The 24,536-nt window shown below is 39.9% G+C and overlaps 2 protein-coding genes across 2 annotated transcripts; one reads left to right on the plus strand and one right to left on the minus strand.

Annotated features, from left to right (window-relative positions):
- Positions 1-810: 810 nt before the first annotated feature.
- Positions 811-20,087, minus strand: alkbh1 (alkB homolog 1, histone H2A dioxygenase). The gene is made up of 6 exons (XM_063908448.1): positions 19,910-20,087; positions 16,119-16,227; positions 12,325-12,487; positions 3,122-3,212; positions 2,545-2,738; positions 811-2,057 (listed from the first exon to the last, which is right to left on the minus strand). Exons 1-6 carry the CDS (start codon positions 20,036-20,038, stop codon positions 1,613-1,615), a joined length of 1,131 nt encoding a protein of 376 aa, XP_063764518.1. The 5' UTR covers positions 20,039-20,087; the 3' UTR covers positions 811-1,612.
- Positions 19,939-23,043, plus strand: slirp (SRA stem-loop interacting RNA binding protein). Its single transcript, XM_063908453.1, has 4 exons — positions 19,939-20,169; positions 21,283-21,341; positions 21,754-21,861; positions 22,714-23,043. The coding sequence occupies exons 1-4, from the start codon at positions 20,103-20,105 to the stop codon at positions 22,780-22,782; spliced, it is 303 nt and encodes a 100-aa protein (XP_063764523.1). The 5' UTR covers positions 19,939-20,102; the 3' UTR covers positions 22,783-23,043.
- The last annotated feature ends 1,493 nt before the right edge of the window (positions 23,044-24,536 follow it).

Genomic DNA, 24,536 nt, shown 5'->3' on the forward strand with positions numbered 1-24,536 from the left:
TATAGGACAAGCAAAAGCTTTATAATTAAACAGCTGATTGTTAATTATTATAGGAATTGCTTTTATCCTTCTTTGCAAAGAAACATTTCATAAATGGATTGCGTGGGAATGTTACCTCTCGAAGACCCAGTAGGACCCTGGGGCCCCTAGTTCATTCTAGAAATGAAAAATGTTCAACTCAAGTTAAGGCTAACGACTGGCTCAATGTGGGCTTAGTAATGATCCAGCTCTGATGAAGAAGCACCCTGATGGGAACATGTCCTGGCCCCCCAGAGGCAGCCATGATAACAGCTGTTCCAATTCATCTCCCTTAGGATAGGATACACCAGACTATCTTTTTTGAAAGGAAAAAGGAAATAAGTCAATGCTGTGCCACATTTTAAGAGAACCTATAAGTCATGCATATTTTGCATTTATTTATTTCAATACATTTATAAAATCATACTAATTGGGACTAATTTAGTAAGAGACGGGGGGGGGGGGGTAGGCAACCATTCCCCTTCACTTTCCTTTTTTTATTTTAATTCCAAACGTAATAATGCAGTAATATAGTTCTCTACTATTGTCCACGTTTTTAAGCATGAAACAACACAATAAGAACCCACCTTGCCACCTTGTATAAGCACTTTTCTGTCTAACTAAAAATTGTAGTTTCACCAGAGCAGATATCTGCTGTCTCGTCCAGTTGTCCTAAGTCCTGATGAATTATTTACATTAATCCTTAACCCCATGATTTTTTTCATCAATCTCAAGGAACAGTCGTAAAGAAATGGAATATGAGCCAAGGACTGTGCAGAGAGCTGTCAGAAATTGATGACTTGGGATGACAACTTTATTAAGGTTGGATGGGTGATATAAAACATGGAGATAAAACGTACAGTAACAGAGATGGTGCGTGCAAGGTCCAGAAAAGCAATGCCAAGGATGGAAGACATTCATTTCTAAACCCTTTGGTTTAGCTGGTGAAGACTTTCTTACTACTGGTATTTTTAGCATTTGCCAGGCTTTCTTGAGTCAGCAGGAAGAGGCGAGTCAGGGGGCTGATGTGTGATCAACATGTGTACCTAAGAATGTGGTCAAGCTGATATGATCAAATTACCATTTGTCTTTAGATGCCTTACCATGGATTTTGTTCATTAACCAGGTAGCTAGATATGATGCTATGATAAGATGTTATTTCTGTCAGACTTCCTGTTGGAAGATACAGAGAAGCATCTTGGGTGTTTGGGTATTACAAGTGGGCCACTCAAGGTACAGGAGTAAATGCATTCAGTCACACTGAAGATGCATTGGAACCTTCGGGCGCATATGTCTACGTTCTTTTAGCAGTATGTAAGTGAATGTGTCCTGGGCCACTGTGAAACCATGCCTACTCATCTGATGTGCTTTTTAGGTTATTTTTTTGTTCTATTAGTAAATAATTTGTCTTTATTCTTTTGTTAATGCTCAATAGTTCCTTAAAAATCATTATATTCTTGACCTACTCTTACAAATGATTTTCTCAGTCAACATACCTGGCAATAAACTAGACTGTGATACTGATGCTGCTGCCCGGCTGAACAGGGCCTCTGGTATCAGATATCTCCATGTGAGTGTTACAGCAGGGTCTGTGTCATCTCTCTGAAGTCTCAACAGAGTCACAGCGACGACGCCTCCTCCTTTCTCCGTCGGCTTGTCTGTCCTGGTGTCCCCCCGCCTGGCTTGCATCAGTCTTTTGTGGAGGAGAGGGTGTTTCTGGGAAGCTCTGCCCTGGTACCAGCACCTGTCTCACAGTCACATTCAGCCTGGAGCTCTGGATATACCTGGTGCACACCACCCAGTCCTCCTCTGACAGCGCCCCCCCCACAGTGCTGTCCTGCGAGGAGAAGGCCATGCGGCAGCCCTCCATCTCTAAAGCTGTTTGTTCCTGGGGGGCTGAAACTATACGTGGGACAGCATGGTAAAAGAGGCGGCTCTGTCCTGACATCACCATGACATCCCCACTGTGCATGTACATAGCAGTGGGGGTGTCCTCTCTGCGGACGCCTCCAAGGAGGAAGATTGCTGATTGCCCAAAACTGTCAGAATAAAGAACAGTGAGTGAACATTTTTTCCTTGCCATAAAAGTGCAGGAATGAGTCCTAAAACCATGAAATGACTCAGCATTTTAGCACAGGTTCCTTTGGATTGAAGTCAATGGTTCTTTGAATGTGTTTGTTTATAGGCCTGACATAAGTTATGTGGTTATCATAATATAAAGAGGTTTCCAAGTTTTGTTTCTCTTTTTGCACAGTGGAAAGTATTTTGAAAGAAACATATATTATCTTGACTCTCTCTGCAAAGACCATAACAGCATCATTAAAAGGGCAACACATTCTGGACATGAATTCAGCTACTGAATACTCATCTCCTGAGATGGGCCAGTGACGTAAAGGATGCTGAACAGACAGGCTGTAATGCAGATAGTACCACTGCACCACTCTTGCTGGTACAATAAACCAAACAACCAAACAAACTAAAGTTGCAATTCTAAAAGCCTCAATGACAAGAATAATCCTTCCTCACCTGAAGGACAGCAGCGGTCGGCTATGATCCAGCTCTGATTCATCCACATGGATTCCTAGTGACGAGTCATGGCGGTAGTAGTTGAGGATTCCAGCCTGAGCACTGAAGCCTGGAAACCCACAGGCCGCTGATATTTGGACGGACAGCAGGTGGAGATCAGCAGGTAAAGGAGTGTGATGGTTGGCAGAGTAAGTCTGTGAATGGAACAGGGTACAACATTGGCCAAATATTTTTAAATGGAGATCTAAGAATGTGTAAATATACAAAAAGAAAGTTGGCTTGGGTAGTGCACAGTTTGTTTCCATCTACTTTAGATTACCTATGTTAAAGATTTTAAACACTGAGAAGGTGTGTTAAGAATATATTAATATTAAGTGGAAGTGGAATTTTACAGCAAACAGCTCCACTCTACAGGGTTAGGGTTAACCATCAGAATCTTAAACATGTGATTTAAGGACTTTACTGCACACTTAAATGGGACTTTCCATTCACAAATGGAAAAATGTGCTGATTGATTATTATATTGATTTCTACATTTACCAACTGATATCAGCTGCATCCTACTCGGTTTGCTCACCTTGGTATCCCAGTTGTAATGATATCCCAGAGTAACCCAGCGCAGCCTTTCAAGAAGAGTCTTGGGTTCCCTTTTTCCAGAGGATGGGGAACTATTGAGGGGTTAAACATGGGAACCAGGACTAGTACAATGTGACCAAGCATGTAAACTGGATGCGTGAAAAGCTTAAAAGCTGATTTAGTATTACACTCTTTTAACATTGTCAGACTCATGATGTAGAGTTGAAAAAAGGATCCATATTATTCAAGTAGAACCATAGATGGGGTCTTTCTTTCCTGCATTGTTCACCCTGTTGAAATCCATCACCTTCATCAAACTGATGCATCTCACCTGCTGACTAGTCAGCGATTCAGTAGTGTTATAGAGGGGTGCAGAGAGGAGTTAGTTTTCCCTCCCTTGACAAAGAGCAATACGATCTTTCCATTGGATTCTGAAATATTGTATATACACTGTTCAAACAATAAATAAACGAACAGTTTCCAATCAGAGTGTAGCATCAACTCAATTAACCTCCTGAGATATTGATCTGGTCAGTTAAGTAACAGAGAGAGGGATAATCAGTTTCAGCTGCTTTGGTGTTAATGAAATTAATAACAGGGTCACTAGAAGGACAACAATGAGACGACCCCCAAAACAAGAACAGTTTTCCAGGTGGAGACCACTGACATTCTCCCCCATCCTCATCTTTGCTGACTGTTTTTCATTTGGCTAAGGTCAGTGTCCCTCCTGGTAGCATGAGGCGATACCTGGTGGTTGCACAGACAGTCCAACACATCAATACGTGCCATTGCCAGAAGGTTTGCTGTGCCTCCCAGCACAGTCTTAAGACCATGGAGCAGATTCCACGAGACAGGCAGCTACTCTATGAGAGCTGGACAGGACCGTAGAAGGTCCTTAACCCATCAGCAGGACCGGTATCTGCTCCTTTGTGCAAGGAGGAGCAGGGCGAGCATGGCCAGAGCACTACAATGACCTCCAGCAGGCCACTGGTGTGAATGTCTCTGACCAAACAATCAGAAATTTCACGAGGGTGGCCTGAGGGCCCAACGTCCTCAAGTGGACACTGTGCTCACTGCCCGGCACCGTGGAGTTCGATTTGTCAGAGAACACCAGAATTGGCAGTTACGCCCTTGGCACCCTTTGCTTTTCACAGAGGAGAGCAGGTTCACCCTGAGCACATGGGACATACGTGAGAAGGTCTGGAGAAGCCGTGGAGAACGTTCTGCTGCCTGTAACATCATTCAGCATGACTGGTTTGGTGGTGGGTCAGTGAAGTCTGGGGGGGAGGCATATCCATGGAAGACGTTGTCAGGCATGCATACAAGCAGGTGGGGGCAATACACAGAACTGAGGTCCATTTTGAGCTGCTGAAATTGAATCTCCGCAAAATGGACCAGCTTGCCGCATAATTTTTTCACTTTGATTTTCGGGGTATTTAACCCACTGTATGAGGATAATTTCCATCAAACAATGTGACCTCCTTTCGTCTCTAAAACATTACCCAGTCCATATCAGTATAAATATCCAGCATGATTTCCCCCCCCTTTTTTGGAGTGGTGTAGAAACTCTGGCACACATGTTTTTGATTCTTGCACTTGTTTTTCAGCAGAATAACCTCCACATATTAACACCACTTTTTTGATGTTCAAGGAGTAAAAGCAATCGGCATAAAATAAAAAGCTAACATAATATGGAGCAAAATCTAGGCCTAAAGTCTTGATCATTCGAAAATATCTAATGTATTGTAAAGTTCATGTTTTGATGCTGAATTTTGAAAACACAATGATGAATTCAAACAAAAATAAAGCATTTGGAACTTTTTTTTTGGTAATCTTTTTATTTATTTATATTTTGATATTTGAGAAATCATTTTTTTCAGATTCAGATTTTATGCCTTCAGATTCCTTTTTTTCCCCACATGTTCAATTAGGGGGGGAGTGGTCTAGCTGAGAGGGGCAGCGTGAACGCAGCTACGTTGACCGCTTAAATTGCAATTGCTGAATTGCACAAACTAGCACAGTGTATTGCTCCTATACCGTGGTTGTTCCCAAGTACGATAAAGAAAGCTCCCTAAATAGAACCTTGTCACTGGCATCAGTGTCAATGTTCTGCCAATCAAAGGAGTATAAGTGTTTAGTAATATTTCTCTGGATACCTACAATTCCTGAATTTAACATGATTAATGAAGGCCTATCACTCATGATTCTAAGCCCCTCTCACTCATGATTCTAAGCCCCTCTCACTCATGATTCTAAGCCCCTCTCAGCTAAGCCCCAAGCAACATCAGGGCCAAAAGTCTGAAAGATATAAGAAATTTAAACTGAATCAAAACAATATTCAAGCTGAAAAACGTTCAAATACTTATTTTTTGTAAGTAAACATTTTTTTTTTTCCCGAATGTTCAAAAATGTTGGCCCAGATTTAGCTCCATAACATGCTGGTAAGGCTTTAACCAAACTACAGCATGGTCACATGACTTCATGTTAATAACGCTAAGCTAAAGGAGGGTAATTTAGACCTTCACCATTTGCAATTATTCACTTGTTAGAAACCAAAGTTTTATCACATATAGAAGCTTCTCACATTCACTAATGGGGAATTAGATGTTCTTTATGTCGAAGAACCATACCATATCGTAACAATATCGACATAGAGGTATTTTATCAAACATCTTGACATTTAATTGTCTTTATACCTTCCCAGACCTGTATAATTAGCTACATTCTTAATACTTCATGTGAGCTTTTGTGCACACAGAACGTGTTACATTTGTTTTGGCACTAACAGTCAAATGGCGTTTGTCCATTTTTCTAAAGAAATTCTCGGGGGGTTTTGAGTTGATACTATTAATAAACGTTTTTCCTTTGGTATTAAGTAGTCCGTTGCTTTACATAACTAAAATTAACAAAACATTTAAAAGTAATAAGATGAGCAAATTAACTTGTCATTCCAATTTACTGGACACACTGCTGAACAAAAGGGCAGCAGCGTTGTTTATTTACTGACAAACCCCTTTAAACCTGCATTTTAACGTTGATCGTAATGTTTCTACACTGAAGTCAGTTTAATCGGCGCCTCCAACCTCGTGTATTTTAGTCAGCCATTCAATGTGAGTTATAGGCCTATATGCCATCCGTGATAGCCTGCAGATAACTAAACCAGGCTTGTTTTAAGCATCGTAGCTAGCTAGCTACCGAACACAGACTAAAGAACACTTTACCGCCACTTGTTGCTGTCATCAATAGTACAACAAGACCTGCTCAAGAACTACGAACATCCACAAAGCTTCCGAAGCAGCAAGCAGCTGTGTCCGCCTGAGCCAGAAGATCTCCCGAGTTTTAAGGTTGATTATCCAAATCAAAGATGACAAACAGATCCTGGACTCTTTAATCACCATGGGCTCCACTGCCATAAAAACTGCTGGGGAACTGGCCTCCACTGTCCCATGGATGCAAGTCGCAGCCCAAGTAGAACACTGGACTCAGCTGGGAGCCATGGATGGATGCCTGCTGGTTGTTTACACTATGGGAAGCTCACCAGTTGTCCCACTCCACCTCAGGCCCTGCAGCTGTCCAACAAATACTCCATCCACGTCGCCGAGGTCCGAGGTCTGGTGGTCCCCTACCATTGTCGCCTCCACTCTCTACAGCTGCGTCCAGTCCCTACTGACGTAGCTCTAAATGGCGACACACTTCTCACGCCCAGGCTCCTTTCAGCTCACCCCTTGCCTTGGTGCAGGAGATGCCCTGGTCCAGATCTCCAATGCCCTCTCTCCATGACCCGGCTTCAAACCCTCCACCGCAATACCCCGAAGCCACCAACTGCGGCTACACTGGTTATTGGTGACTCCATAGTCCGAAATATTGGATCTAAAACTACTGAAAAATGTTGCTTCCCAGGTGCAAGGGTTTTGGCCCTGGTTGCACGGATCCCATCACTCCTAAGCAAACATCCTCACGCCAGAATCAATCGATCATGCCAGATGAACAAAATCTATTAAAAATACTACACAAATTCCTGACAGATATAAAAACATGGATGACATGCACCTCTTTATTATTAAACACTGACAAAACCTAAGTCATTATATTTGGCCCCAAACTAATTGGGAATAAAATATCAAATGAAATAATTATTCTTGATGGTATCCCCCTGGCCTCCAGCTCCACAGTGCAAAATCCTCGCATTATCTTTGACAAGGACTTCACGTCAAACATAAAGCAAGTATCATGGACTGCCTTCTTTCATTCCCGCAATATAATTGTTTTTTTAGCAGCTCTACACTGGCTCCCAGTAAAGTACGGAATTGATTTTGGTTTTAATCAGGGGGCAGACAGGTTCCATACTTTTAAGTGTGCGCTCAAGACCTTCCTTTTTAACAAAGCCTTTAGATAGAGCTGGTTTTCAGGTTATTCCCTATGTTCATCCTCCAGGTTCCTGCATTGTATGGTATTTATTTTATGGCATTTTTTTTGTCTTTTGTTGTATTAATTTGATTATATTTATATTATTTTATATTTTTATTATATGTTACTCTCTATCTAGTCTTTTTATTGCTATAATTCTATTGTTCTCAGTATTGTTGTTTGTTTTTAATCTGTAAAGCCCACTGAGACAAACATGTTTTGTGATAGGACTTCGGGTTATGGTGCGATGTTGATCAGACGTAGTTCAGTTGTCACTCAGTTGTAAATTAACTATTTGGAACATGGGAGGTAAAAGGAAAATCCAATATACACAGTCATAATGGTATTACTAATGCCTCAGCGCAAGAAAACAACTAAAAAGGACAACGTTTGGAAACTTTATCCGAAAAAAAGGCAACCGCTGTCTCAACCTGGCCTTACTCTTGACATGAAGCACGAGGAGGGAGAGGAGGGAGAAGGCCTGTCACAGGATAAATGCTTAGGTGAAATTCTAAGCGCAATTAACAATTTAAAGAAAGACCGGAAGGAAGACTTTAAATCAAAATGTAATACTGTGATACACTCAATAAAATCTATCGAAGGTGAACTACAACAGTACTCTAACCCTAACCCTGACCCTAACCCAAACAGCTGAGAAAACAGGTGGAAAGTTTGGAGGCGAAAACGGAAGATCTGGAAAATTGTAGCCGCAGATCTAATGTGCGACTGATAGGCTTGCCCAAAAACACTGAAGGGAAGGATGCCTGCACCTTTCTGGAAAAATGGATCCCTGACCACTTCCAGCACCGCTCACTATTGAAAAGGGCACACAGAGTTCCATATGGCAGTTCCTAAACTACAAGGACAAAACCAAAGTGATGTCGGCTGCATATGAAAAGGGTAAAATCTACTTTGACAAACATAATATAAGGTTTTTCCATGATGTCGCCAAGGAGAAGGATCAAAAGCGCAGAGCCTACGAACGATGGAGTTAAAACGAGGTGCAGAGACATGGGTCTGCGGTATGGAATACTATATCATCCTCTTTCCGAGTGACATATGACGGCAACTCAAGCCTCTTCGCTTCTCCTACGGATGTACACACGTTCCTGAACAAGATCCAGGAGAGGGCCAGAGATTGAGCAGTTCTGTGAAAGCAACTGGTGAGATTACAATAAAGAATGACCTACAGTATATTACTTTTTATACTGTGAAAGGACAAAATCTACTGTATATACACTGTCAAAGCAAAGTTGTATGTAGGATATGTATACACTGGTATATCTGTGTTACATTTATTATATTACACTGTTGAAGAGGTGTGTTTTCTGTTATTGATGCTGTTAAGAATAAGCACAGTCCTTGAACGGTTAAATCTAAGTTATGCCTTTAAACTCCCAAAATCACGTTTTAATTTATTTTTAAATCGCAGCTCACTAATGAATACATTTTATTTTAGGAGCTGGTGAATGAAAACATCAACAACGTAAAGTGTAAATATTTTATGAAAGTGTTTATTTTATTCATTCCCTTTGTTAAACTGTCTATCATTTCTATGGAAATCAGGACGGAGCGCCACTTTAGGGACTTGTTTGTGGACATTTATTCTGTTCCTCAGTTTTGTGCACCAGATAGCTCCATGATTAGAGTCTTTAGGAGGAAAAGGGATGCTCTGTTTGAGCAAAGGGAGGGGTGAGGTTTGTTTGGGGAATTCACATTGGGTGTTTTGTTTTAGTTTTTTATGTTATGTTGTGTTCATTTCTTGTTCATATAGCAAATGGGGTCGTGTTAAGCAGTCCGATAATCAGTTTTATTTCAGTCAGGGATTTTGTTCTTTTCTGTTTCTTCTAATTACTGTTGTATTTATGTTTAGATAACATAATGTGACTTCCAATACAGAATTTAAGATAACTTCATATACAGTGGGGCAAAAAAGTATTTAGTCAGCCACCAATTGTGCAAGTTCTCCCATTTAAAAAGATGAGAGAGGCCTGTAATTTTTATCATAGGTATACCTCAACTATGAGAGACAACATGAGAAAAATGGAAAAATCCAGGAAATCACATTGTAGGATTTTTAATGAATTAATTGGTAAATTCCTCAGTAAAATAAGTATTTGGTCACCTACAAACAAGCAAGATTTCTGGCTCTCACAGACCTGTAACTTCTTCTTTAAGAGGCTCCTCTGTCCTCCACTCGTTACCTGTATTAATGGCACCTTTTTGAACTCGTTATCAGTATAAAAGACACCTGTCCACAACCTCAAACAGTCATACTCCAAACTCCACTTTGGCCAAGACCAAAGAGCTGTCAAAGGAGACCAGAGAATAAATTGTAGACCTGCACCAGGCTGGGAAAACTGAATCTGCAATAGGTAAGCAGCTTGGTGTGAAGAAATCAACTGTGAGAGCAATCATTAGAAAATGGAAGACATACAAGACCACTGCTAATCTCCCTCGATCTGGGGCTCCACGCAAGATCTCACCCCGTGGGGTCAAAAGGATCACAAGAACGGTGAGCAAAAATCCCAAAACCACACGGGGGGACCTAGTGAATGACCTGCAGAGAGCTGGGACCAAAGTAACAGAGGCTACCATCAGTAACACACTACGCCGCCAGGGACTTAAATCCTGCAGTTCCAGACGTGTCCCCCTGCTTAAGCCAGTACATGTCCTGGCCCGTCTGAAGTTTGCTAGAGGGCATTTGGATGATCCAGAAGAGGATTGGGAGAATGTCATATGGTCAGATGAAACCAAAATAGAATTTTTTGGTAAAAACTCAACGCGTCGTGTTTGGAGGGGAAAGAATGCAGAGTTGCATCCAAAGAACACCATACCTACTGTGAAGCGTGGGGGTGGAAATATCATGCTTTGGCGCTGTTTTTCTGCAAAGGGACCAGGACGACTGGTCCGTGTAAAGGAAAGAATGAATGGGGCCATGTATCGTGAGATTTTGAGTGAAAACCTCCTTCCATCAGCAAGGGCACTGAAGATGAAGCATGGCTGGGTCTTTCAGCATGACAATGATCCCAAACACACCGCCAGGGCAACGAAGGAGTGGATTCGTAAGAAGCATTTCAAGGTCCTGGAGTGGCCTAGCCAGTCTCCAGATCTCAAACCCATAGAAAATCTTTGGAGGGAGTTGAAAGTCCGTGTTGCCCAGCGACAGCCCCAAAACATCACTGCTTTAGAGGAGGTCTGCATGGAGGAATGGGCCAAAATACCAGCAACAGCGTGTGAAAACCTTGTGAAGACTTACAGAAAACGTTTGACCTCTGTCATTGCCAAGAAAGGGTATATAACAAAGTATTGAGATGAACTTTTGTTATTGACCAAATACTTATTTTCCACAATAATTTGAAAATAAATTCTTTAAAAATCCTACAATGTGATTTCCTGGATTTTTTTTTCTCATTGTGTCTCTCATAGTTGAGGTATACCTATGATCAAAATTACAGGCCTCTCTCATCTTTTTAAATGGGAGAACTTGCACAATTGGTGGCTGACTAAATACTTTTTTGCCCTACTGTATATTCAATATACGTGGGCTCAATAACTTATAGAAACTCAAGCAATAGTTAAATAGAAGGAGGTTGAATTCCAAAATACTGCTTTTACAGGAATCACACTTACAACAAAGTGATATTCATAAGATCCATATAAGATGGAATGGTCAGGTCATCGCAGCCTCCTATTCTTCCCATGCTAAACTCTGCCACAGATGCTAAAACCAGGAAAGGACCCTACTGACTGTGCATCACACAGACAAATATCACTGCTTAATACAGATAAGAAAAGGACTGGTCTGAAGTGTGCCTGAAGGCTCAAAAACAAACAATTAACACACGGCTTAAGTTTTATAAGAACATATATAACACCATCAAAACTACATCACTTTAATCCCAATACCCCAGACACATGCTTTAAATGTAACAAAGCTAAAGGATCACTCTTTCACTTTTTGTGGGAATGTAATGTTTTCAATGGTTTCTGGAAGGAAGCTCTCAACATGATTAACCAAATAACCAAACTGAAGTGTCAGCCAAAGTTGTGCATCCTGGGTATTTAGCCAAAAGACTTTGTCTCTAAGAAGAGTGAGCGTGCACTTATAGGTTTGTGTCTTTTACAAGCTAAGAGGGCAATAGCTATAGAATGGAAAAATGTGATGAAGGATATGTCCGCATTTGTTGCTTTAGAAAAACTAACGGAAAGCTGGCAGTTTTTGAAATTATCTGGGGGAGCTTCATGGAGTTTTTGAAAAAGAATGTTGGTAATGATGAATAAAACCAAAGACCGGGGGGGAGGGGGGCAAAGGGAATACGATTATAAAGTTTAGTAGCCCACATCATATTATTTCAGATTTCTGTCCTGTATCATCTATATACTGACCTGTGTTTATTTGCATGCCTATTCAATTGATTGTACACTGTCAGCCACCTAGACTGACCGTTCATGTATGTGTAATGTTTGTTATATTTGAAAACCTAAAAAAATATATTATAAAAAAACCAACATGTTTTGTGATATTGGGCTACATAGATAAACTTTGATTTGATTATGTAATGGTGAAAAAAAGTTACATTTGTAGAATTAGTAAAAGAAGATAAACATAAATGCTGTGTTTGTGTGTACATCAGATCTGTGTGAAGAAACAGAACTAAAACTGGAATCAGACAGTTAGGAATGTAGGTTTTCGCAGCTTCAACCTGACATTTTGATAGATCTAATCAGAGCTTAAGCAACCGCAGTAAACTGGCCCAGGTTAGCGTCATACTGATGCAGTCAGAATTGTCTCACCTCAGGCCATGGACACTTTGGCCCCAGATGTCCTGGGTGTCAGACGGAGACATGTGCATGTCCAAGTTGCAGACGTTGGGCTTCTGAGGGTAGGTCTTCAGACACTGTCTGATCCAGAAGGGCTGGGAGCCCCGCAGGAACGGGTTTGAGATAAAGATGAACCCTGAACACACGACAGTAGAGCACTGGGTTATACAAACGGAAAATAAAATGGTCCCAGTATTATTTATTTTATGTTACTTGAGCACTGATGTACTGTAAAAAACAGTATTAAAAGATGATGCTCTAACATATAGATAGGTGCTCATTTAAACGAAAAACCTGAATAAAGAAGTAAAGAAACCAGGAGTGTTGTTTAAACCTAGGGCTGCACGATCTGGTGAAAAAGTCATATTGCGATTGTGGACAACATTGCGATTTAATCAACAAGTCTAATATGTACTTGCTTGGTCAGGGAAAGGTAAGAGCACAGACAAATGATAATTTTGAACTCTGTCAACTTGTGGCTGCAGCAAATGTCTTGTCAATTCTGCGGTTGTAACTATAAATAATACATCAGTGTTTGCCATCAATTCCAGCTCTCCCGTGTCTCTCCGAGTTTCGTCTCCATTGCTTCAGAAGTTTCCATCACAAATTGACGTTGTCGGCAGGATACCAACACATCATCAGAACTGGTAAGTGGTCCTGGCCGATTTTCTGTGGGTGTGCGGCGGGGCATACATCACACACACACACAGTCTGTATGGCATTGGAACTGCTGAACTGGTCTCCACGTTCTTTAAATTGATAATTGTTGTTTGCTTTAGAGTTTTAATTCAAAACGAATTACTAAATTAAATGGGGTAATAAAATAACATGAATAAATAACTTTTACATGATCATTTTGTTCAAAACATTAGACCTGTCCTCTAAACACTACTAGATCCTCTAAACACTACTAGAAGAAGTGTGCATGTTGAGGTGCCTTAACGCTCCTGTAATGTACCTATCCTTCTTATCCCTTTCACTGCAGAGCTGGTTCAGATGGTGTATTGATTAGATTCTGATCCGTGCAAGTCCATTTTTTTTGACTGACTTTAGTTCTAATGTTAATATGAATTTGGATTGAACAATCCACAAGTAAATCTTTAAAGTGACTTTACATTTCTCATGATGGTGGATTAGTGTTCACAATATTTTCTAATATTTCGATTTTGCAAATAGGCCAAAGGCAAAGAGAGACATTGATGACGTTGTGTCCCTTTGTGTTAATACGTGGTTCCATTTTTTCTGTGGCCTTGGTCGGCTCCACTTCCCAGTAAGACGTTCAGTTCTGCCCCTGCTAGGGCCCGGCTGAAGTCTCAGAGCTTCTATGCTGCTCTACTTGCAATGACATCAGATGTATCCTCCAAATCCGGGAAAAGTGGGCCGCAGTCGGAGGAGTCTTGTCTTTCTTTTAAAATGGGACAGCCTCCTCTCTGGGGAAGTGACGCAAGCGGTCCACAAATGTAGCCTACTAAGGATACGGCCGTTGTATCGAGACACAGATACAAAAGTATGCAGCGAACACGTAGGCAATCTCACGACAAACATTTTTTATTTAAATTGCAGCCTATTGCGGTGATGTAATCACACAAGCTGATATTGTGATTTTGATTGTGATTAGATTAACCACGCAGCCCTATTTATAACCATTGTTTTTTCACCAAAAAGGATTTAAATATGCAGACACTATTTTCCAAGCAGGAATGTGGATTTAGAACAATAGCTTGAAGTCGAAATGTGCGGGGACTGCAACTGTTAAATGCCAAAATGCAGGATTAATCGAAGTCTGGCATGCTTTCCCTTGATATTAAGCTTGAATATACCAAATCCTCTTTCTCATTCACTTAACTTCACATTAACTAGGACTACTGATGATATTATTATAATTGGTGGTAAAAATCAAAGAAAATAAATGAAAAAGACCCCCATTACATACTCCCCTCATTATTCCAGCTGTTAAAATTGTAAAAGTCTATAAGTCCCAAAGCCATAAAATTGAGTACAAAAAGTAATGTGTTGCCTCTGCTGTGCATTGTATTCAATTTATTTTGAATGACATTGAGATTTCAATATAAGAACGGATTGATCAGCATTTACGGATGCTTCACATTAATGCACACAAAGAAACAATATTTTTTTGCACATTGTAACTTTTAAAAAGGGGGACATTTTTTATCAGTAATTTAATTTTGATTTATTTTTATGTATAATAGGACAAATTCTTCGTATGTGTTAACCTACTTGGCAATAAACCTGATTCTATTATTGATTCTGATTTAGTTTGATTAATTGTGCATTATAAATGAACCCCCCTACAGTCCATGGGCAATGTCACTGTTGAAAATGTATTTAAGCTGACCTTCATCCTGTTTTGTGGTGCATTCAAACAAGACGTTACTGCCGCCAGTTTGATCATTGGTGTTTTCTCACGTCACTGAAGGTAGACACACCGGAGGCAGGGCTTATCAACCATGGCAATAATAAACAAGTGAAATTTGTCCTCTGCATTTAACCCATCCTATTGCTAGGAGCAGTGGGCAGCTATTGTGCAGCGCCCGGGAGCAATGGGAAGGGGGGATTGGAGGTGTCCGGTGCCTTGCTCAAGGGCACCACAGCAGGGCCTAGGAGGTGAACTGGGACCTCTCCAAGTAGCAGTCCACTTTCCATATTTTTTCAAGTCTGTTCGGGGACGTGAACCGGCTTGAACCAAGCCCCTACTGACTGAGCCACTGCTGGACAAAGGTCTCTGCATTTTACCCATCCTTGTTTTTGGTTTGCATGACTTTATATGCAATTGTGTTTTTGCATTTAATTTATAGCACTTTTTTACACAGTGTACGTACATTTACTCATTAACATATGCAAACATTTAGTGTGGATTATACACAGAGTTTTATAAATGTGGTCTCAACCCAAGTGAAACCCTATTGGAGGTCCTGGAGCAACGTGTTGGACTATGCATCAGCAACACAATAAGTCTGAGAGTATCTTTTGGGATGTTGCGGATCCCCCTTTTTAGCAGACTTCGAGAATATCGGAGCTCTGGTGATGAGTTCAAATGTGTTAACTCAATTGAGGAACTTGCTTGTGTAAGCTAATCAGCGGTGAGGTTTTTCTCATATTGTCACTCACGTTCTGATGTTTTTGAAAGCGATAACCAAACCTCAGCTGTTAGATCAGCAGCAGCCAGAGCCCTATAGTACTTCATATTGTACAGAAACAGGACAAAATGTGTTGTTGTCCAATGGAGGTCTGCAAACCATAATATGTGGCATGACAAATAAAGATGGTGCTTTATTTATGTATAATAATATCATACTATTTTAAGAGAAAACAGAGCAGCTACAATGGTAGCTTAGTCCAATCAATACATTTTGTTTTGGTTTCTGAATATCTGTGACTTCCACACTATGTACAAAGTAACAAAAGAGGTGATTTTGGCCATGGCTGACAAAATGTTGTTGCTTTCTGCATGGAGAAATACCTTGGCAGTGGTCTGTCTTGAGGATTGCAAGGCGGATATTTACTTAGCATCTGTTACTAAGATATCATGGGAAGAATAAGCTCGATTGAACAGTTCTCCTTGGCGCAGCACCATGCTCTCTCATGAGAAACAACTGACACACTCTGGTGCTCAGAGAAAGGCACAGGCCTTAAATGCTGATTTTTTTTAATGCTTAATGAGTGGTTCTTTCTTTCAAATAAAACAGTGAAATTAATGTTGGCCTGCTTTTTAACGCATGGTGTTTGATCTGTCCTATCGGCGTTACCTGGGTAGCCCTGCAGGCCAAACGCCCTCCAGGTTTTGACAGGCTGTAATCCAGCCCTGGCAGCCTCGCTGTCGCTCACTGCAGAAAGGTCCAGTACTGCTGGAACTATCTGTCACACACACACACACACACACACACACACACACACACACACACACACACAGACACACACCAACAGAGAATCAGCTGAAAAAATGTGCAATCATGAAGAAATTAATTTATAATATTCAGAAATTGTTTTGAATTGTAAACATATGGCTTATATGGCTTTTATGTTTAGGGAACTAAAGTAAATGTTTATTAAAGAGTGGATATATTTTGAAAAGTGTCCTTTAATAAAAGGTTTGTTAACACTGGCTAAAGAAGCTAGACGAGGGATCACTGAAGAAACACAGGTCATTCCAAAGAGTGAATTTTAAAGTAAAGCACACAACTTTGTCAGCAAAGGCACATCAGTTCAATTTTGCTGACAGTTTTATGAAACCGTATTTTACGGATACAGCGCAGTCTGTGTGCAACCAGCTTCTCTTATGTTGGGTCCACAGGGTATTTTTATAGTGGAACTTTACTAAGTTTACTAATGCCCCTTTTCCACTAAAACGGATCCGGTTCAAGATCCGATCTTTTGCTTTTCTGGCGCTTTTCTGGTTCTAGCCTGTAGCACCCCTCAAGTGCAGCTGCGTCATTGCGTCATGACGTAACCGTTTACGTGCCCTCTTACAGTGATGGGCAAGTTACTTCCAAAATGTAATACAGTACTTATTACAGTCTTCTTAACAGTGGCGGCTGGTGAAAAAAAATCTTGGTGGGGCTAGTGTGCCAACAGATTTCCCTGCCTAATCTAGCATAAGCATTCAAATGAACAGTCGGAAAATGACTACAGTTCCACAATAATAATGTAATTTCACAGTTTCCAGCTTCACAGAAAAAGTAACAATTTACAGCTATATTAGACTTTATGCTATCAAATACTATACAATACAATCAAGGGATAAATTAACAACAAGGGTATGATGTCAGCTGTATCTATACAAATCAACAGTGAGTGAGTGAGTGAATGAGTGAGTGTGGGTTGAGAAGAGAGAATGAAACAGAACTTTCCTATTAAAATGTAACATATACAAAGAATTTAGAACCAAGTTATTTTCAATTTTTTTTTACATAAACAGATTATTTTAATACCCTCTCTCAAGGAAAAATGCATTTACTTGGAGAAAACAGCATGTCATTGCATGTCACAGCCTGAGAGAAACAACAAAGCGTCGTCGCGCGTATTTTTTCCCCACGCAGCATAGGACAGAGTCGCACTACGAAAAAAAACTATCGCTGGCTCCTTATGTAGCTACAGCAATCCTAAACCTTCACGCATTTTACGTAGCAGTTGGGGCTAAATTTCCATCGCCCCACCGGCGTTAAATTTGGCGACGTTGATAGGCCAATTATTCATAATTTCCCCCTAGCAACCATAACCGGATTGGCTGTTTAGCTGCCGGTCAGGGGCACTTTGCCGATCGCCCCATGAGAGAATGATACACTGTCTGTCAGTGGAAATTCACTGTTTAATGAGTGTTAGTTGGTGGAAATGTTGTTTAAATGATTTAAATTGCATGTAGGCACACACATTATTAAGTAAAACTGACATTGATTTAAAAAAAAATATGCAAAAAATTTTTTCCCCTCAACAGCAGGTGGGGCAGAGCCCCAGCGCCCCCTATGGGCCAGCCGCCTCTGCTTCTTAAAGTAATAAGTTACACTACATTATTACTGTCTCTGAACTGTAATGCGTTACACTACTTTTGTGTTACTTTGAGTTACTTTCACCAAAAATAACTTCAAAAGTATGGCTTTAAATGATAAATTGTAGTTTATTGTAGCTCATTAATTAAAGCTATTTATGGCAGTATGCTGAAATTAAACGTATGCTCCGTTTAAGTGGTCTAAATAGTATTGATACCGGTAACATTACGTCGCAGTTTGTTATTAATAACATCTTAGTGGAGCCTCTGCACGGCCCTGTAACCTGCTGTATATGAACGAGTCTCTATGGCAGCGTTAGCTCACCTGGTCTTTGGTGTGTTAACGGGGATTTGGCTGACAAGCTTTCTAAAAGCCGGCGATTCCACAGAGGACAGAGGCTGCAGATCTTCAACACTCTGCCACGAGTCTCTGAACTTCTCGGGGTTCAACCAGCATAGCAGACCGAGAGAAAGTTACCTTCTGTTGCTTTGGCCTGCGCGCACTCCTGTCTTTTTCTTTTCTTTTCTCCGAGCCTGCAGCTCTGCATTGTGAGCCTACAGCTCTCAATTGCAAATCTGTGTCTGCAGCCCGCTTAACCAATAGTAAACGGGCTTACTGAGTAACTATTCTACCGGCACAATGATTTCTCTGGTGTCGGAATGTCTCACGATGTTTGTGAGTTCTTAGAAACAAAACACCACATCATTTCGGGTTAAAATGTGTTGTAACTGAGAATTGTAACGGGTATTATATTACCCAAATTTCAGGCCGTGGTTGCGCCGCAAACATGACTGAATCTTTAGCTGAGAACATCAGCACAGCCGTTCTGGCGGCAATACAGAATATGTCGACAGCGACCGCAACCGCCACAGGGCCACCACAGGCCACCTCGGTAAGTATGTTTTCCAAATCACGTATCATTGGATGCTTGTCAAGGCTAACTTAACTAGAGATAGCCAGTAGAGATTTGCTACTAGCGCCAATGCACTTTATGTGTAGCACATATAAACAGTAAAACTCACACCGGTAAGTGACGCAGTGGGACGAACTCATGAGCTGAAAAACAATGTGTGTAAATGTGAGTTAAAGATTACGTGAAGATGTTCTGAGCAGCAAAGCATAAATGACATCATTTAGCGTCACAGCTAACCCATCCCCCCCCCCCCCCCCTCATCAACTTATGATTTCCGTCTACATGCCATATGAACTTTGGATGTGGGACAGAGTATACTCGCCAAACTATTGCTGTTCTTCTCCTGGCTAAGGGGGGGTAGCAAATCTCTACTGGCTACCGTTACCTAGTTTAGTTAAGTTAGCCTTGACAAGCATCCAATGATACGTGATTTGGAAAACATACTTACCGAGGTGGCCTGTGGTGGCCACATTTAGATTTAACATTTAGATTTACATTTAACATTAGGTTTAGATTTAGCATTTAGATTTAACATTTGGATTTAAATATTTAAAATATCTCTAAGTTGACAAATATTGTTGTAAATGTGCAAAAAAGTGACTCTCAAAAATTCACACCAGTTTTTTAAACATTGTTTGAAGCTAAATGAGACAAAATGTTGCTGTTATTTTCAGCGTGAGCCACTTTACAAACGGCACCCGATAGTTATCGGCTCCGGGTTGGTGGAAACCGGCATACGTAAAGGGTGTGAGAAAGCCTCAGAACCAGTGAGGAAAGCTTGGTAAATGCTGACTGAAGCAGTTTCACTATTAAAATGACTGTTTTTCCGGGTGGTCATCTCATAACAAAGTGTGACAAACACCAACAAGATGTAAACATTGTGTTGTACTTAATTGACCTTACTGAATAAAGGTACATTCATGACAACTTCTGAAAGTCAACCATAACATTGACGTACGCGCAAGGGGGCGCCATTACAAGAGACCAGATGGAAAGTTCTTATTTATACAATCATGGATGATACGCACAGAACTTTAAGCACGATAAAAATCCTCTGGGTTTGAAAGACAGGATAATATAAGCACACAGCTGGACAACACATATCAAACGTGTAGAAATATCATCCTTCCCGGGTCCTCACCTTGTCACTGGTTAAGCCTTTGGAAAAGTCAGTGACATCGCTGAAGTCCGGCGGGGGTTTTTTTCTTTTGTAAAACTTGAATATATTTTTAAATGCGTCTTCTCCACGCACCACAGTGGAGGCTGCCATCTTGGCTATGACGTGGTTGAACTTTCACCTCAAGTCACTTCCGGAGCATTCCGACTGAAACAACATGGCGGCGCCCTCTAAGAAAGTGTTTGAGGTCTTCGTGTCTAAAATACCATGGACCCTAGCTGGCAGTAAGCATATTCAATTGTTAAATAATTATACATGAGTTAGTTAAAGATCATTATGCATGTGTAGCCATTCACGGGTCTCTGCAAATGGTTCTATACTGTGGTTTTGTGAGGCTAACAGACATCACCATCTTCAACATACTAACACCAGAGCGGTCCAAGCTTGTCTTTTTCATTCTATTGGTATCTATAAAACCAAGCATGCACTTTACCTGAGGTGGGAGAACTTCTCCGAAATAATATTTAAGTAAAAGTACCAGCGTGTAGGAATACAGAGTCCTGCATTCAAAATGTTCCTCCATTAAAAGAACTAAAGTATTCTTGCCAAAATGTACGTAAAGTAACGACAGGAAAAGTGGTCATTGTGCAGATTGGTCCATGTTATGTTGATATGTTTTATAATTGTTGATCATTAAAGTGTTCTCAAAGCTGGTAAAGTTGCTGCTAGTTTTGATGGCTTTGTATACTGCAGGGTAGCTGCTGAATTTACTCCAGGCGGAACTAAAGTCTGATTTAAGGGTTGATTATATTTCACATCATTAATCCAGATCTGTAAAGTAACTAAAGGTGTTAAATTAATGTAGTGGAGTCAAATTATAGGGTTTACCTCCGAGTGGTAGTGGAGTAGCTACCAGTACAAAGAAGCATAAAATGGAAATACTCAAGTAAAGTATAAATATGTGAAAAAAAGTACTGAAGTATATTACTAATTGTACGTGGTTACTTTCCACCACTTCAGTTTACTAATTACACCTAGTTAAAACCATTCCAATACAGTTGTACAACAATGCTGCCATAAACCCCACATTCTAAAAGCTTCTAATTTAGTGCTTTATGGAAACAGTTTGAGACAATGCTGTAGACGGTGCTGTTGTGAACTGTAGTTTAATACAACAGTTGCATTCTCCAAAATTACAACCAATAAATCAAGACGTAGTTATTGCAGGATCGTTGAATCAGACTGCAGTAGTTTAAGCTAGGTGTGCCTGAAAAACTGACACTGTTAAAACACACTCTTCAGTAATAATTTTGCACTCTTTGAAGTTTTTTAAATGAAAGGTTTGAGTGAAACTCAAGATTTGCTGAAAACATGAGATGTTCTTAATTATGTTTCAGAGGAGATGAAGGAGTACTTTGGACAGTTTGGGCCTGTGAAGAAGTGTCTTCTTCCATTTGTAAGTTGTTACAGTATTATAATGTACTATTTACTGTTTATATACTGTTGATTGGGTTTGTCCATCCCTTTCATATGTGATTATTGTATATATATGTCCATATGAAACTTTGCATGTGTTTACACTGGTTGTAAGCAGATCTGTTTTAGTTGTAGACTTACAGTGTGCAAAGACAAAGTAGATGAATGTAATAAATGAATGAATGTAACTACACACACATTCTTGGAATTTTACTACTGAGGAAAACTATTTTAAATATCAGATTTTTAAATGTTTAGTCTTTACAGGTTGCCATGAGTTTCATAATTGTTCAGTATGGTATATAGTTCAACATGTTTTGTTTTATCCTTAGCATCCTTGCAATTTCTTTCATCAGTGTCTTATGTTTACTGGATTGTGTTTGTTGCACCAGGATAAAGACACAGGGTTCCATAAAGGCTTCTGTTGGGTTGGATTCACGACAGAGGAAGGACTGAACAATGCACTTCAGAAAGACCCACACACGCTTGAGGGAGCAAAGGTACCTTTAAAAAAAAAAGAAGAAGATTGTTATGATCAAGTAATGTGGTTGTAAAGTCTTCTTTGATGGAGTGGTGCAGTAATGGTAGATTTTTATATGCTAACCCAGATATAAACATGGCAAGGGCTTCATGGGATTTAAACTACAGCAGTCATGACTGCGTATCCCCACTGCCAAACTAAATATTGCTTATGTTGTGCGGGAGGACATTTAGTAGTCTTATTCAGTCACTTGTTAGACACTGGCTTTTTTTATAAGATATAGCAGCTTCAGACATTCTCCAGTGCGGGGTTTAATAACGTATTTTATGCCATAGAACATAACGTTATAGGATATATTCAGCTTGTGTTAACCATAGATATTTTTTTCATGCTTCTAAAGAAACAAACGTGTTCAAAAACATTGACTTCAAGACAAGGGAATCAGAATTGGCAAATTGGTGACTCCTGTTTTTTAGGACTCATTTCATTTCTTCACAGTTTAATACAATAACAACAACAACAAAGTGAAAGCCGTTCTTCACATACTACCACTTATGACAAAAAACACAAATTGTAGTTACCCTAATGAAACTCACTCTGACTGAAAATAATATTTTGAATTATGAAACGGTTATTTGTGTTTTTTGTGTATATTGAGTGTTCTTAATCTACACGTTTTCATGTGTATGTATATATAGTAATGTATGTATATACATATTTTTATATATATTGTATATATATATTTTTTAAATACCTCGGGACTGTGGGAAACGGCATTTAGATCTTTCTGTCTGTACACAAATAGAAAGATTGACAATAAAGTTGACTTTGACTTGATAATATAATGATGGATTCTCCTCTTTGTTTTCAGCTCCAGGTTCAGAGGAACAGACGTCAATTTGAAGGGCCCAGGTCAAGCAAAGACAGTGAATATGACTGAAGCTGTGGTACTTTGGTGTTGGTGATCCTCCAGCCATCAGTCATTGTTTGTTACTGCTCCCCCAGCTGCTGGATTATTATACTTTTTCATTTGTTTCCCAGCTAAGTGAATTTGGGCCTGAACATTATTGACATTGTTTAATGACTCGTCCAGTAGTATCTCATTATTTTTTTGTAATTGTTAGTGTTAAACTTTGTGTAACCATCAACAATACATAGCAGCAGAAATACTTTAAATGTTAATAAAAGGACTTTAAAGGTCCCATATTGTGGCAGTTTTTACTGATCATAATTCCATTGTTGAGGTGTACTAGAATAGATTTACATTGTTCAATGTTCCAAAATCACATTGGTTTTCTCATACAGCATCTCTGTATAGTATCTCTATTCACTCTCTGTCCTAAGGCCTTGTTGCAGAGAGGCTCCGCCCCTATCTAACAGAGTGCTTTCCCAGCCTTCCTGTTACAGCTGAGCATCATTTTATGTGTTACAATGACGGCGGTACAGCCATATATGTTTGAACCGGAGTCCGATCCTGAAAATGACACAGACCAACGTGATGGACCTGATCCACCGTCTCAAAGTATACTGGAGCAGGCGGTTTCAAAGTGGAACGTTTTTATTTTGTATCGCTCTTACATTTCAGATGTAATGTTAGAACTGAAACAAAGTAGGAACAGCCTCGTCCTTCAGTACTGCACGCTTTGCATATCGGCATCAACCTGTGCAAGGTTTTTGAAGCTGTCTTCCGTGAAATGCCGGGCACACAGTACAGTACTTCGAACGGTTGAAGGTACAGTGTTAAAAATACATTTCAACCACTGAATTTTTCGTGGTACTGCCTTCGGTAAGGCAAACCGATGACATTTCCCCTCACATTTCAGGGCACAGTACTTTCTTGACATTTCAGCCTTCAAATAGTAAATGGGCAGTCGGCAGTCTCCAGATTTAGTGACATCAATAGCCCCCGGAAGAAAAAAATTGAAAAAGAAAAATCTCCAACGAGGCATGGGAGGGCAACATAGACACGTCTTTTCTGCTTTAGAGTTTTACTTGCTACAGGGTGTACTTTTGAGGGTTTGTGACTTTGCAGACCGTTTACATGCAGAAAAAGCTACATAACACACGAAAGGACTGGTTAAACCGGAAAGCATAATACACTCACCGAAATATTCAACCCTAACTTTTAAGATTTATGTAAAAATAATTACATGACAAAGTTCCATTTGTTTTTTTTAATATTTTGAACATAAACCTACCTAATAAACTTTACATGATGCATATGCATCATGTAATAAAGCCTATTCATTTGAAATGCATATTCACCAGGTTTATGTATTCAGTATTAATATAATTTATGGAATTTAAATGCATATTAATCAATTTATGTATTCAGAATACATTAAGTATATTTGTTTGAATTAAATAGTAATTAGGTTACCTATTCAAGATGAATAATGTGTATGTGTTTGAAATACATAACAATTAAGCTTACATTCAATCAAAATGTATTAGGTTTATGTATTTTAGTGATTAATATCGAATGATTTTTTCTATTTTCCATTCAACAATATCTCAATGATGCGTACAATCAGACCACCTTGATGATTCAACAAATGTATTAACATTAAAGGAAACCTCTTCTCTTCACCCAGACACAGACACAGTACTCAGCAGGTAGTGTAGCTCTTCAACCGTCATCTACTGCTGTAGATGGAACATAAAAAAATGTTTTCTAACTTTAATAGAACAGAG

Source organism: Eleginops maclovinus, chromosome 19 (genome assembly GCF_036324505.1).
Source record: "Eleginops maclovinus isolate JMC-PN-2008 ecotype Puerto Natales chromosome 19, JC_Emac_rtc_rv5, whole genome shotgun sequence".
NCBI classification, from domain to species: Eukaryota; Metazoa; Chordata; class Actinopteri; order Perciformes; family Eleginopidae; genus Eleginops; species Eleginops maclovinus.

What these genes read in the sequence shown, in the direction of transcription:
- alkbh1 (XM_063908448.1), bottom strand. Translation starts at nt 20,038, where the DNA reads ATGGCAGCCTCCACTGTGGTGCGTGGAGAAGACGCATTTAAAAATATA. An exon ending in CAAAGTGTCCATGGCCTGAG is followed by an intron (nt 3,213 to 12,324) that starts GTGAGACAATTC and finishes ACCCCTCAATAG; the next exon opens with TTCCCCATCCTCTGGAAAAA. An exon ending in CGACCGCTGCTGTCCTTCAG is followed by an intron (nt 2,058 to 2,544) that starts GTGAGGAAGGAT and finishes TTATTCTGACAG; the next exon opens with TTTTGGGCAATCAGCAATCT.
- slirp (XM_063908453.1), top strand. Translation starts at nt 20,103, where the DNA reads ATGGCGGCGCCCTCTAAGAAAGTGTTTGAGGTCTTCGTGTCTAAAATA. An exon ending in ACCATGGACCCTAGCTGGCA is followed by an intron (nt 20,170 to 21,282) that starts GTAAGCATATTC and finishes ATTATGTTTCAG; the next exon opens with AGGAGATGAAGGAGTACTTT. An exon ending in ACACGCTTGAGGGAGCAAAG is followed by an intron (nt 21,862 to 22,713) that starts GTACCTTTAAAA and finishes CTTTGTTTTCAG; the next exon opens with CTCCAGGTTCAGAGGAACAG.